The sequence below is a fragment of the Pelodiscus sinensis genome, chromosome Z (assembly GCF_052426305.1).
Source record: "Pelodiscus sinensis isolate ZL-2025 chromosome Z, ASM5242630v1, whole genome shotgun sequence".
Taxonomy (NCBI): Eukaryota; Metazoa; Chordata; order Testudines; family Trionychidae; genus Pelodiscus; species Pelodiscus sinensis.
In genome coordinates, this window is record NC_143085.1 from 13,683,270 (window position 1) to 13,696,406 (window position 13,137).

General features: G+C 45.7%; 1 protein-coding gene across 2 annotated transcripts in view; it reads left to right on the plus strand.

Moving 5' to 3' along the window:
• PI4KA (phosphatidylinositol 4-kinase alpha) overlaps window positions 1-13,137 on the plus strand; it is a 107,137-nt gene that overhangs the window by 71,434 nt on the left and 22,566 nt on the right. For both annotated transcript variants that reach the window (XM_075898245.2, XM_075898246.2), the window contains exons 30-40: window positions 3-95; window positions 549-705; window positions 975-1,102; window positions 3,425-3,583; window positions 3,829-3,980; window positions 4,727-4,834; window positions 9,523-9,650; window positions 9,736-9,855; window positions 11,151-11,230; window positions 11,380-11,573; window positions 12,679-12,769. In XM_075898245.2, the coding sequence (XP_075754360.2) occupies window positions 3-95; window positions 549-705; window positions 975-1,102; window positions 3,425-3,583; window positions 3,829-3,980; window positions 4,727-4,834; window positions 9,523-9,650; window positions 9,736-9,855; window positions 11,151-11,230; window positions 11,380-11,573; window positions 12,679-12,769 (1,410 nt within the window). The remainder of the gene's footprint in view (window positions 1-2; window positions 96-548; window positions 706-974; window positions 1,103-3,424; window positions 3,584-3,828; window positions 3,981-4,726; window positions 4,835-9,522; window positions 9,651-9,735; window positions 9,856-11,150; window positions 11,231-11,379; window positions 11,574-12,678; window positions 12,770-13,137) is intronic.

A 13,137-nucleotide genomic window follows, 5' to 3' on the forward strand; every position in this document is an offset into this window, starting at 1 on the left:
AGGCAACACAGCTAACTGAAAGACCAGCCTGTGTGAAGAAAGATTACTCCAACTTTATGGCTTCTCTTAACTTACGCAATCGCTATGCAGGAGAGGTAACTATAGAATTTTCCTGTACTTATGGAGTTCTACATATGGTTATGCTGCTTTTCTGACTTGTATTTGCTTTCAAATGGAGGGTTAGGTAGAATGCAGTGATAATAGCAAAGAGGCATCAACCTATACACCTACACAAGGGATGTTACAAATGTTATCTGCTCTAGGGCATAATAGTCCTAGTTCATTGAGATCATTTAACTTCTGGTCTTGCAAAATATCTTGGTATTTCAGTTGCAAATAAAGCCGTCTTTCCTCTTTGCATTTACTCAGTAACTTTAGTTGTAGTATCAGGAAATTATCATGTGTCCTGCATTGAATATCCATCTTAAGTTGTCAATACTGATTCCTAGAAGTCTTCTTCCTGTAGACTCCAGCATGTACCAAACAGTATATGTCAGCCACTTAGAGATTTTTCTCCTCATCACTGACCAGATAAATATGTTTTACAGGTGGCTGGAATGATTCAGTTCTCAAATGCTACAGGTCGTGTATCTGATCTGAATAAACTGATGATCAAGCAGCTAAATGATGCACTAGAACCAGGCCAGCCTGAGCTCTATACCCAGGCTATGTTTAAGTTGACTGCAATGCTGATAAGTAGCAAAGGTAATAAAACAAATGAAACTTTGTCATACTTTTGAGTGGTGTTGCCCTTAGCACTAACTTACAATCATATATGCAATATACACAAACTCAGTATATACTGAAGCAGAACAGAATTCTTTCCAGCCAATTTATTTCACGAAAAACCCGTTGAAGTCACAGCTAGAAGTTATTCAGAGTTGATTGTCACAAATTGTGCAGACCCATTTCCTGCTTACTTGAAAACTGTTTCTTATTTTCTCTGTCAAATCTGTATGAATTTTTGTTTTCAGACTGCGACCCTCAACTCCTGCATCACTTGTGCTGGGGCCCTCTGCGAATGTTTACTGAACATGGCATGGAAACAGCAATTGCTTGCTGGGAGTGGCTACTTGCTGCTAAGAATGGAACAGAAGTACCGGTAGGGAGTTTCATTCAATGATTTAGATTTTTCCTCAAGAAAAAAGAGAGGAATGAAATCTGAATTATTCTAAATGAGTGCAAAATAGGCACATTAAATACAATTGTTAATTTGTTGAGTCAAGATTTCTCATTGTACTAATGAATTGATGTTAGCAGGTGAATAATCTCACTTTCTAGAGCACAGTGGTTCCCAACCACTGGACCGTTGCTGGGCCATGAACCACTGGATGCCCTAGCCTTGATGACTGGTTTGGCAGGAATTTAAGTTCCCTGTTAACTGCGTGGCAGCTGCTATTTGAGCCCTGCCTAGAGATTTAGGGCTTCCGCGCAGAGAGCTTCCTGGCTGGGGAGGGGCACTCCTTCAGCAGCAGACACTCCCTGCTCCAGACATGCTGGTAGGGATGGGGACATAAGGAAGAATGAAGGGACTAAGTATGTGGCTGGAAGGAGAGGGGTGTTTGGAGTGTGCGAGAGGAGAGGTTTGATTACGGCGATATAATTACAGCAGCTGAGTTTGTTTGGGGTGTCTTAACTTGTTCCCATCTGGACTGCAGGCAGCAAGAGCCAAGACTGTCTATCTGTCTCAGCACAACAGCCCTGGTTGGTTTACAAGCCTCTCTCCTGAGCTGGGGCAGGCTGTATGGGGTGGTGCCAACATTTCAGGATAGTTAAAAGCTTTCAGGCTGCTTTTGAATACTGGAACAAAAGGCCTAACTCATGACATTTCAAACAAAGTTTACATAGGTGTTAATGGCTTAAGCTAAGGAAGGGAAAGGATTATTTTAACAGAATTTGTTTTAGTGTTGTAGATATCTGCATACTCTAATCTGTTTGTGTGGACACAGATGTAATGGAAAATAACACGTGACCTTTTAAAATTAATTACCATGATGAATATGCAAATATGCAAATAAAACGTTACCAGCCTGCCAAAAGTTTGTGAATGGGTTTTCCAGTCTACAGTATAAAAAAGATTGGGAATCACTGACCTCGACGTACTCTTGGAGGTGGATCTATTTAAACATTGCCTGCTGTTCTTTTAGCCAGTTCAGTTGAGAAGCATTTTCACTTTCAAAGTACATGGATGATTAAGCCAGACATACAGGCAACTTCTCCTTCTGTAGCATTAACTATGAATTCTAAATATATACCTTCAGCCTCATGTCTTGTCTACACATAGAAGATGCACCAGTTTGACGAAATTAGTCTTTTAAACCAGGTTAATTAAACTGATGCAAACACCTGTGTGCACACTCCATATTTTGATTTCAAAATATTTGATTTCAGTTTAGCTTAAATAAACCTGGTTTAAACTGAAATAAGTGTATCTGTACAGCCTTTTTGTGCTGACTTTAACACTGGTATAATTTCAGATAGACCAGGTCTGAATTTTCCTGTGTCTTGCTTCACCACACCTCTTTTGAAGAGTGAAAGGAACTTGGCTAGCCAGTGCCATTTTGTTTCTGGTATTAATATTCTGAATGATCAGATAATGTTTTAAAAACTCGTATTTTCCTATAACTGGTTAAACAACTGCATTTCCTGAAGTGTGACTAAAACTAGCAATAATAGTGTGGTAACTGCTGCAGTGGCAAGACCCAAGAGTACCACCAATTGAGGATAGTTAACGTTTAGATTTTTGTCATGATTATTTTTAGTAAAAATCATGGACAGGTCATAGACAATTAACAGAAATTCACAGAACCCCATGACCTCTCCATGACTTTTAGGAAAAATAATTGTAATTAAAATGGGGTGTTGGGGGCAGGTGTCCAGCATTCACGATCACTGTAGCTCCAGGGTTTCCCATTGCCACCTTGGAGGCTGGGAGCTGCGGAGTCCTCCCTTCACTTGTGGGGACTGGGAAATTTGGTACTCCAGGGCCCCTCTCTGGTAGCTCAGAACCTTATGGATAGTGTAATTCTACTTAGGCTTAGTCTAAACACAAGTAGTGATTCAACTAGACGTGTGATTTGAAACTGATTTAGTAAATCTTTCTTTTAGACTCTTGAACTTTCCATTGTTGCTTGATAGTCATACTTCAATTATTATAGCTTTTCCTCTTCCCTTGTGATTCAGTAGCGAGAAAGAAACCAGCACTTTTGTTTAGAGAGTTCCCAGTGTGTATAGGGAGCTATGCTGCAATGGAGAAATAGGTTGTCACAATTATGATTAGACCCATACCTTTCCAATGAGTTCCAAAGTTTCATGGGTTATGGATTTTTCAGATCTAATTTACTCCATGTTAATACAAAGAAAGATGTTAGGTCCTACAAACAAGTGCACTTAGAACAACAAACCCTAATCTTTATTTTCACAGTTCATGCGAGAAATGGCTGGAGCCTGGCAAATGACAGTGGAGCAGAAGTTTGGCCTATTTTCTGCTGAGCAGAAAGAAGCAGATCCATTAGCTGCTTCAGAAGAGAGTCAGCCCAGGCCTTGCCCTCCGGAAGTCACACCTCATTACATCTGGATAGATGCAAGTATCCCCTTCTCCAGTGTTTTACTAACAATAATGATGTATGGGAGGATGCGGACAACAGGCCCCATGACTGAGCTTTTCTGTGCCTTTGGACTACTATGTTTGGACCAGTAGCATTGTTCATGGTTGTGGCACTATAGGATGACATTTTCATGTTTTTACAGAGGTACGTAAGAATGGGAGAAATGCAAGGTGAATTCTAACTTTGTTGAGCTATTTTTCCCTTTTTTTTATTTCCTCAGTTTCTGGTGCAAAGATTTGAAATAGCTAAGTATTGCAGTTCTGATCAGGTCGAGATCTTCTCCAGTTTGCTACAACGATCCCTGTCTCTGAATATTGGAGGGGCAAAGGGCAGTTTGAACCGACATGTGGCAGCTCTTGGACCCCGTTTCAAGTAAGTAATATTTATTCTCTTAGGGTATGTCTACATTTGCGGCCTATTTCAGAATAGGGCTGCAAATGTAGGCATTCGGAATTGCAAATATCCCGCACTTGATTTGCATCTTCCCAGCTGGGTGCCATTTTTTGAAATTTACAAGCCCGGAATAATTACCTGCGTCTACATGCTGCAGTGAAATGGGCGTTCAAAATAAAGCCCTATTTCGAACTACCTGTTGTTATTCCTCCTGCAATGAGGTTTAACAGGTAGTTCCAAAATAGGCTGCAAGTGTAGACATACCCTTTGAAATAATATGGGATAGGAAAAAGTACAGCTAAATGCTGAATATAGCACTCATTCTTTGTCTCAAGGGATAAAACTTTCAGAAGTGCCAAGCATGACTTACTAAGTCCCATTTTCAAAAGTGATTCGAGGATGTAGGACACTAAGTCCATTAAAAGTCAGTGGGACTTAACTTCTTAGAAGTTATTCTAAACTTTTATCCATTGTATCCATTTTCTGGATTACTAATCTGAAGAGAACTGAGTTGCCCCTGCATGCGCCAGGTTTCTGTTCAGCCCATAATGTCTAGTTTTGTTTTACTTTGTCTTGACATAGTCCATCTTTTGCTTAAAGAAATCCATGCATGTTTTGACAGTGCCATGACAATTAATATGTTTTGGAGTTAGCAATTTAGCCTGCAAACGAACATGAGAATGGCAAGAGTTGTTTTCTCATGCTATGCGTATATTGAACTTTAGGTTGCTGACACTTGGGCTGTCTCTGCTGCATGCTGATGTTGTTCCAAATGCAACCATTCGCAATGTCTTGAGGGAGAAGATTTATTCTACTGCCTTTGATTATTTCAGGTACTGTTTCTTTTCACGAGTTTCCCAATAAATGTGTGATTTCTGTCTCTCTCTCTCTCTCTCTGTCTCGACAAACCACTGAATCTACTCTCCCATGACGAGTAGATTTCAGCCGGTCGCTCCGTGCACTCCATTCATTGGCACTTTGCGCATGCACAGTGCCAATGTGGCACATGCGCAGTGTGGGGCTGGTGAATAGCTTTAGCCGAGGTTTGTCAAGCCCTGTCTATATCTATATCTATATGAAAGTTTTTCCTGCAGGACGACAGAGTGACATCATCATGTCACTCTGCGTCCCGCAGCCCTTCCTCCCTCAGCCATCCGGCCTCCTTCCTTCCTTCTCCCTGCTGCTAACCTCATGAGCTCAGGGTGAACGCCAAGGCAAACGACTTGTGACCAAGATGACTGTAAGTAGCTAAACCAAGAGGTAAATTATGCTGACCTCTCCTGATCCCACGTGCAGCACTGCCAACTCCACACTGCCTGAGCCATCAAACCCCAGCAACCCGCAGGGACTGGCAGCCTGCAGGGGCCAGCATGCAGCCCCTCCACAGGGCAGATTTCAATAGCTGAGCCGGGCCTGCAGTAGACCAGCCAGTTCCCAGCACAGTGCTGCCAGCTCCATGCCGCCTCAGCCACCAAACCCTGCAGCCAGACTCCAGCAGCTTGCAGTGGCCAGCACTCAGCCCGTCCACAGGGCGGATTATGAGAGCCATGCAGGACCCGCATGCAGCTCCATGCCGCGTCAGCCCAGCAGCAAACCCCGGGAGCCCGCAAGGGCCAGCTTTCTGCTTTCTAGCTGCTGGTAAGTGGCTGGGGGAGATGGTCCCTAAGACGCTGCAGACTTTGCCATGTGGCTGTATTTCACGTGAGTTCCCCCAGGGTCCCTAGTGAGTGCAGGGTATTCTGGGCCAGCCTGGCTGGGAGCTTTGCTCCTCAAGACACTGCAGAAACACAGCCATGTGGCTATACTTCATATGAATTCCCCCAGAGGCTTAGTGAGTGCTAGGTATTCAGAGCCAGCCCAGCTGGGAGCCACTGCCCTTCTCTATAAAGTGGGTAGGGCAGGAGTGGGAAGAGTGCAAGGGGTGGGTCTGGCTGTGAGGGGAATGGGCAGTGTGGGGGTGTAGAATGGGAGGGGTTAGGAAAGGATGGGGTGTAGGAATATGGAGGAAGGAGGTGGAAGTAGGGATAGGCAGTGTGGGATGGTGAGGGTTTAGGGAGATGGGTGGGTGTAAGAAGAGGTGAGGGTAGGGGTGGAAGGAGGGGTATGGCCAGGGTGGGGAAGCGGAGGCAGTAGGGAGGATGGTGGGTGTAGGAATGGAGGCAGGATAATGGGGGAATAGGAATGGAGGACAGAGGTAGGTCTATGGATGGAAGGGGGGTGGGCTTTTGGTCATGGACTTATTTTATTGGTGGTTGGAGCAGAAGCAGGAAGGATGTGGGTGGGAGGGACTAGCTGGCAACAGAAGGGCACAAGTGGGCGGGATGGCGGAGAGCATTCGGATCTGGGGGCATGTCCAAGGGTGTGGTGGGCGGGAGTAGAGAAGGGTGCAAATGACTTGGGGCTGTGGAGAGCGCAACTGGGCTCAGTGCAAGATTAACATGTTCTCTGGCCATGAAAGCAGCCAGTGAGAGGGGGGTTGGTGAGTGTAGCGAGCAGGGAGTGCAGTCCCCAATTTTTTTTTTTTTTTTTTTTTTTTTTTTTTTTTAAGAAACCTCCAGGAGTACTTCACAATAGGAGCAGTTTTTCTTCTGATACTTGACTTTTCTGTTTGTTTATTAATACGAAAACCTTCCCCCACTTTCCATGTCACTTCTGTTTCTGCACTATTCATTGTGTCTATATTTACGAAATCAAAAAAGAATTCATGGTTTGATGTGCTTTGTGCCTTGTTACTGGGGAAAATCCTAATTTTTCTGGGTCTTTTTGGTTTTGAGGATTTCAGACCTTTCTTCTTTGAGAGATTGCTCATGTGCATTCGAATGAGGTGTGCATGCGCCGCGTGCATGGTTTCCAGAGCATTTTTTCCTCCAGCAGTACCAGTCGGGCCAGCAGGTCACCCCCTGGAGTGGCGCCGCTATAGCGGAGCATAAGTACCCCTGCCAGCCCTCCCCCACCTCAGTTCCTTCTTACCGCCAATGACGATTATTTGAGCTTCTCTGTTCTTGTGACAGATCCCAGCGGGAGTTAATTTTTTGCCCATTGGCAGTTTTTCTTTGTGTTCCAGTCATAGTTTGTAAGTAGTTATCTAGTTTGCAGTTCGTTATTCCTCCCCCAGGGGAAGGGGATGCCAGGCCCGCACGGCTTTAAACCCTGTGCATCCTGTGCTAAGCCAATGCCAAGAGGAGACCCCCATGACTCTTGTCTAAAGTGTCTGGGAGAGTCTCATCTTACTGACTCCTGGAGGAGTTTTAAACCTCACACTGAGCGAGAGCGAGATTCCCACTTAAAACTATTACTTGTGGAGTCAGCTCTCCAACTTGCACCATCGTGCGAGGTTGCGGTGCGCAGTGCACCGATGTCTATGCAGGAAACTCAACCGGGACTTTCCTGTACCACAGCACCGAGGACCTCGGTACTGAGGCACTGATCTCAGTTGCTGGCACCGAAGAGGAGGAAGGAGGTTAGGGGCAGATCACCTAGCTGCAAAACCCCATGGCAGCTGGCACCATCTTCAGTCTCCATGCCCAGACTCCCCCAGAGGCAATCGCAACACTGATACGCAGAGCAGAAGAGAAGGCCCTCTGCGTGCTCAGAGCCCGGGGCCAATCCCTACACACCACCCAACCACCCCCAGAGACTTTTGAAGCGGCACAGGAACTCATCGAGCTAACTGCTTCGCCTCCGTAGCCTCTGCATCCTAGAGAGTTTTCACCTGAGGCACTGTAGGCCAGGGTGGCACCGATAGCGGCGACCACGTTGGTGGCCTGGTCGGCACCGGCGGCAGCAGCACCACCCCCGACCCTGCCGGTTGTGGCGGCCCATGCGGCACTGTCTGTTGCAGCCCTGTCCCATAACTCCCGCCGTCCTCTGGCACCGCCTACCACTGCACTGACACTGGCACCACCGATTTACACAGAGGCGCTGGCCCACCCCCCACCCAGCAAGCTAAGCAGCCATTTTGAAGGAGAGCCTAAGGACCCTTTACCAGCCCCCATTATCACCCCTCCCTGTGGGGACAGGCTGTCCCATTTTTGCTGGGCCTGGGCCCGCATCATTTCTGACAAATGGGTGCTAGGCCTGGTAAGGATGGGTTACTCCATCCCTTTTCTGGATCTGCCCCCTTCCCTTCCTCCCTCCTAGTCCCTCTTCAGGGACTCATCTCACGAGGCCCTCCTCCATCAGGAGGTTCTCTCACTCATCGAAAAAGGAGTGGTAGAGAGAGTTCTGCCTCACTTTGAGGGCAGGGGGTTTTATTCCCATTATTTTATTATCCCTAAGTTGAAGGGTGGGCTCTGGACTATCTTGGACCTCAAAAACCTCAATAAGGTAATAAAGAAAACAAGGTTCAGAATGGTGATGCTGGCCTCCATTATTCCAGCCTTAGAGATAGGGGACTGATACGCAGCCCTGCTTACAATGTAGCTTCATGAAGGACCTGCATGAAGCTTCTTGGACATATGGCGGCCTGCACACATGTCATTTGCCACGCCAGGATGAGGCTCAGACCTCTACAAGCCTGGTTGTTGAGATCTTTCAACCAGGCCAGAGCTCATTGGGACTCTGTCCTGTCGTTGCCTCAGGAGGTGGTGGACTCCTTGCAGTGGTGGTCTCGAGAGGAGGAAGTGTGTAAAGGGGTTGTCTTCCTGGCCGAGGTCCCCTCGGTCAGACTGATAACCGATGCCTTGGACTAGGGGTGGGGAGTGCATATGGCGCACCACAGGACACGGGTTGTGGACCTCTCACGAGAGGTACTTGCATATCAATGTCAGGGAATTGAGGGTGTCAGGAGGGCGTGCAATGTCTTTCTAGCCAATCTTTAGGGAAATCAGAGTCGATGCTGCTGGACAACATTGCTGTCATGTTCTATATAAACAAACTGGGGGGAGGACCTCACTCCTCTTCTTTGTCAGGAAGCTATTCTTCTTTGGGAGTTCTGCATAGCTCACAACAGTCACCTCCAGGCGGCGTATCTGCCAGGCCACAAGAATACGCTGGCGGACACACTAAACTGATCTTTCAGAGCCCACGAATGGTGCTTGAAGGATGCTGTCCTTTAACCTCTCTTCCAGAGGTGGCGTCATCCCCAGGTGGACCTGTTCGCCATGGACGTGCCCCCATTATTTCTCGTTCCTGGGGATGGGGTCCACAGGGGACGCCCTGGTCATCGATTGGCTTCAGGGCCTGCTGTATGCATTCCCCCTGTTTCCCATTGTTCCCAGAGTCCTAGCCAAGACTAAGCAGTTCAGGTCCCAGGTCATCCTGGTAGCCCTGGACTGGCCCAGGCAGTTCTGGTATCCCATCCTGCTGGAGATGGTGCGGGACGAGCCATGGCCTCTCCTGCCCAGTCAGGACCTGGTCGCTCAAGCCTGGGACAGAGGTATCCTGTACCGATGCAGTAGAGTCAAGGAGTAAGGATAAAACCCAACAAGACTGAGTCTGTGCTCATTTATTGCCCGTGGTCTGAAGAAAAACATAAACCTTTTTTTATATCTTGCATTATAATTTATGTAATTTTTTAAAGTTGTCCCCCAAAGTTCCCCACGCAAGGGGAGAAGAGGCTACGTGAGGATATCAGCATATTGATCAAGTTCTGGACTGCCATGTTCTCTGATAAAAAGTATTTAACAGCCAGTCAGCTTGTGCCTCCTGGTGAGTTCCTTATGTGCCGTCTCAAAAAACCCTTTTGTTTCTTCAACTCTTTGGTTCTGCATCTAAACATTATGTTTTATGTTAGATAATCAAGACAACCGGAGTAACCTGGATATCACTGTTGGATCTCGGCAGCAGGCCACACAGGGATGGATTAATACTTACCCATTGTCCAGTGGCATGTCAACCATCTCCAAAAAATCAGGTCTCTTTCTTTAATTTCATTATCTACTAGGGATATAAAATCCTGTGTAATCAGCTGAGTGATTAAACGTTATGGTTAACAGCTTAAATGGGCTGGGGTTGTTCTAGCCAACTTGGGGGGCCTGCTGCAGGTGAGGGACTGCTCTGGCCGGGGTAGAGTACCTCCCACCCACAGTACAGCGGCCCAGCCAGTTAATCACTGACATCCCTACTAACTTCTTGTATCTAATCATTGTGTATGTTTCCATTCAATGTTGTTTAAGGCCAATATTTGCCTTTAACAGTTAGCTCAGGTTTTACTGATATTACACTTGACTATGTGATTGCAAAAGACTGAGCGCAAAGAACAAGGTTTTGAAAGTAGCAATTTTTTCCTCCATACCATTTAGTAGTAAAATGCAGATAATGCAAGACCAGAGGCTATTGTGGTAGCTTAAATTCCTGAGAGGAAATTGCTTATTGTTCATAAGTGTACTAGAGCTCTTCAACAGCAAAGTGGTTGAGGTGCCTCAATGTAGTTGCAAGTGGCAGCTAATTATTTTTATAAGTTACTAGGCATTACCCGTCCTACAGTGACAGTAGACATACACGTGGTCTCCTCCCACCCCGAGGCTCCTGGGGGCGGGGAGGCTCGGGCTGTGTGGCCTCTTCCCTTCCTGCTGCTGCTGCTGGTGGGAATTTTGGCTGTTCAGTTTCTTCCCTCCCCACTGTTCCAGGGATGCTGGGTGGTGTGCTCGTCTCCTCATCATGGTGTGGGGAGCGAGTGCATGTGGCTTCCTCTCTCCCCAATGCTGCTGGGTGTGGGGAAGCTTGGGCTGTGTGTCCTCTTCCTCCGCACTACTCTGGGGAAGCTTAGATGCGGGCTCTTCCCCTCCTCATGGTGGGGGATGGGATACATTCGCACTCTGCACGCTGTTCCTCCTCCTCTCCTCCCCATGGTGTGGACGGGGCTCAAGGTGGGTTGGGCTCAAGTCTTCTCAAATGTTTTCTGACAGACGGCATGATGGACACCTCCTTTTATAGTAGTATAGATTAAAGTGAATGCAATGCTGGTGAGGGTGCCATATTAATAGCTGTATGGAGTTAACTACTTGGCATAATCCTACAGCAAATTCACAACATACAGCAGAAGTGCAAGCTTCTTCCTAGGACCTTGCCGGTGTATTTGGACTTGTCTGAGGAGCATTCCATGCCATACTTCAGTCTACTGAGACTGCCAGAAAGGGGACAGTTTGAGAGTTGTATTTAATGTATTTGCAGAAAAGTAACTGCATGTATTTGCTCCTTATTCTTAAGGGATGTCTAAGAAGACTAACAGAGGTACCCAGCTACATAAGTACTACATGAAACGGAGGACACTGCTGCTCTCTTTGCTGGTAGGTCATCCTTTTGTTTCACAGGAGCAGGAGTGAGAAATGGTTTTCCAGCACTTTGTGGTAGTTGTAGCACAAATAGGCTAGTCTAACATTGGGGAAAGCCTGCAACGTTACCCGCACAAAGCAATTTATCTTTGTTTTGTCTGCAGGCTAATGAGATAGAGCGTTTGATCACTTGGTACAACCCACTTTCCTCCCCTGAACTGGAGTTGGATCAAACTGCAGAGAACACCGTGGCAAACTGGCGATCTAAGTACATCACTTTAAGTGAGAAACAGTGGAAGGATAATGTGAATCTGGCTTGGAGCATTTCCCCTCATCTTGCTGTGCAGCTACCTACCAGGTGAGATGCAACTCAAAACATAGAGCCAATTCCCTCTGCTGCACTGTAAATACTCCAGGCAAGCATTCACATTTACCACTTCCTTGCCCCTTATGCATTCCTACATTGTTGACTGAGACCATTAATCAAAAAGATTCAGAGTACTAAATCTCCTCACCTGTTTCAAGAGTAATTAGGAAGCTTTAATGGAACCAGAGTTCAGTTCTTTTACTATAAAACCCTGATATAATGTCTGAACACCATTCCAACGAAATCAACTCCATGCTCTTTCAGCGGCCAGTTAGCACAGGGTTAAAAACAGTACAGTATTAGAAACCTCTTTTTGAAAAAAGTGTTCTTGACATAAATTGGTTTGAGCCTTAAAACAAATAAGATCGCAGGAGTAGCTTGCTTAGCCCCTGAAGGAAAAGGAAGAACTTTGCCTCTTCCAACACAAGCAAAATTATGGAGACAGTTTTTTGCAGAGTTCCTCAGCCAGGATGTTTCTGACTGATGGAGACTGCTAGTATTATGAAAGGAAACATTAGCAGAATGAGGTTAGATTTGCCAGCGTGTGTGTCCCTTATTGTACATGAATTTCACATGGAGTATTTCTGTTAATAAAGCACGTTTGTTCCTTTTTCCAACTGGTCTCATCACATAAATAGGAGTGAGAACTGAAGCTTATTGTGATCAACTAACGTATTCTAAGTCTGTATCTGAAAAATCGAGGAGTCCTGTGGTATCTTAAAGACTAACAGATTTATTTGGACATAAGCTTTTGTGGCTAAAATCCACTCCATCAGATGCATTGGAGTGGAAATATACACTCAAAAGGAGGGAGTTACTTAAAATGTAGGACCTGTGTTAATGAGGCCAGTTCAGTCTGGGTGGATGTGGTTCACTCACAGCAGCCAGTGAGGAGGTGTGATTACCGAGAAAGGGGAAAATGCCTTTGTAATGAGATAACATTCTAAACCTTATTCAGTCTCATATTCCTGCTTCAATGCATCTGATGAAGTAGGTTTTACCTACATAGCTTATGTCGAAATAAATGTGTTAGTCTTTAAGATGCCACAGGACTCCTCGTTTTTACTAACACATACACATTCCTGGTTACATTTAGATTTAAGAACACTGAAGTTATTGGAACAGAAGTGACCCGCCTGGTTCGGTTGGACCCAGGAGCTGTTAGTGATGTACCTGAAGCAATAAAGGTAATTAATTTCAACAATAGTTTATATTACAGCATTGCCCACACTCTGTTAAGAGCTGCACAGACAAGCAGGAGCACACAGTCCTTTCTCTGAAAAACTTATATTATAAATATGATTCAGCAAGTGAGAGCCATAGGTAGGAAAATTGAAGAAACAAGGTTGTTTTCTCAGTTATGCTCACATCTTATTACAATTGCAACATGATGATGTATGTTCCCTAGTGTATAAAATCTCACCACAGTGCACTAACATTTATTCATAAGCAGGGCTCGACAAATAATGCAATCTACTTGCTTGTGGTGAGTAGATTGCAACCCGGAAGAACTGGGTTTGGGCGATCTGCGCATGTGCAGATCTCCAGACAGCGC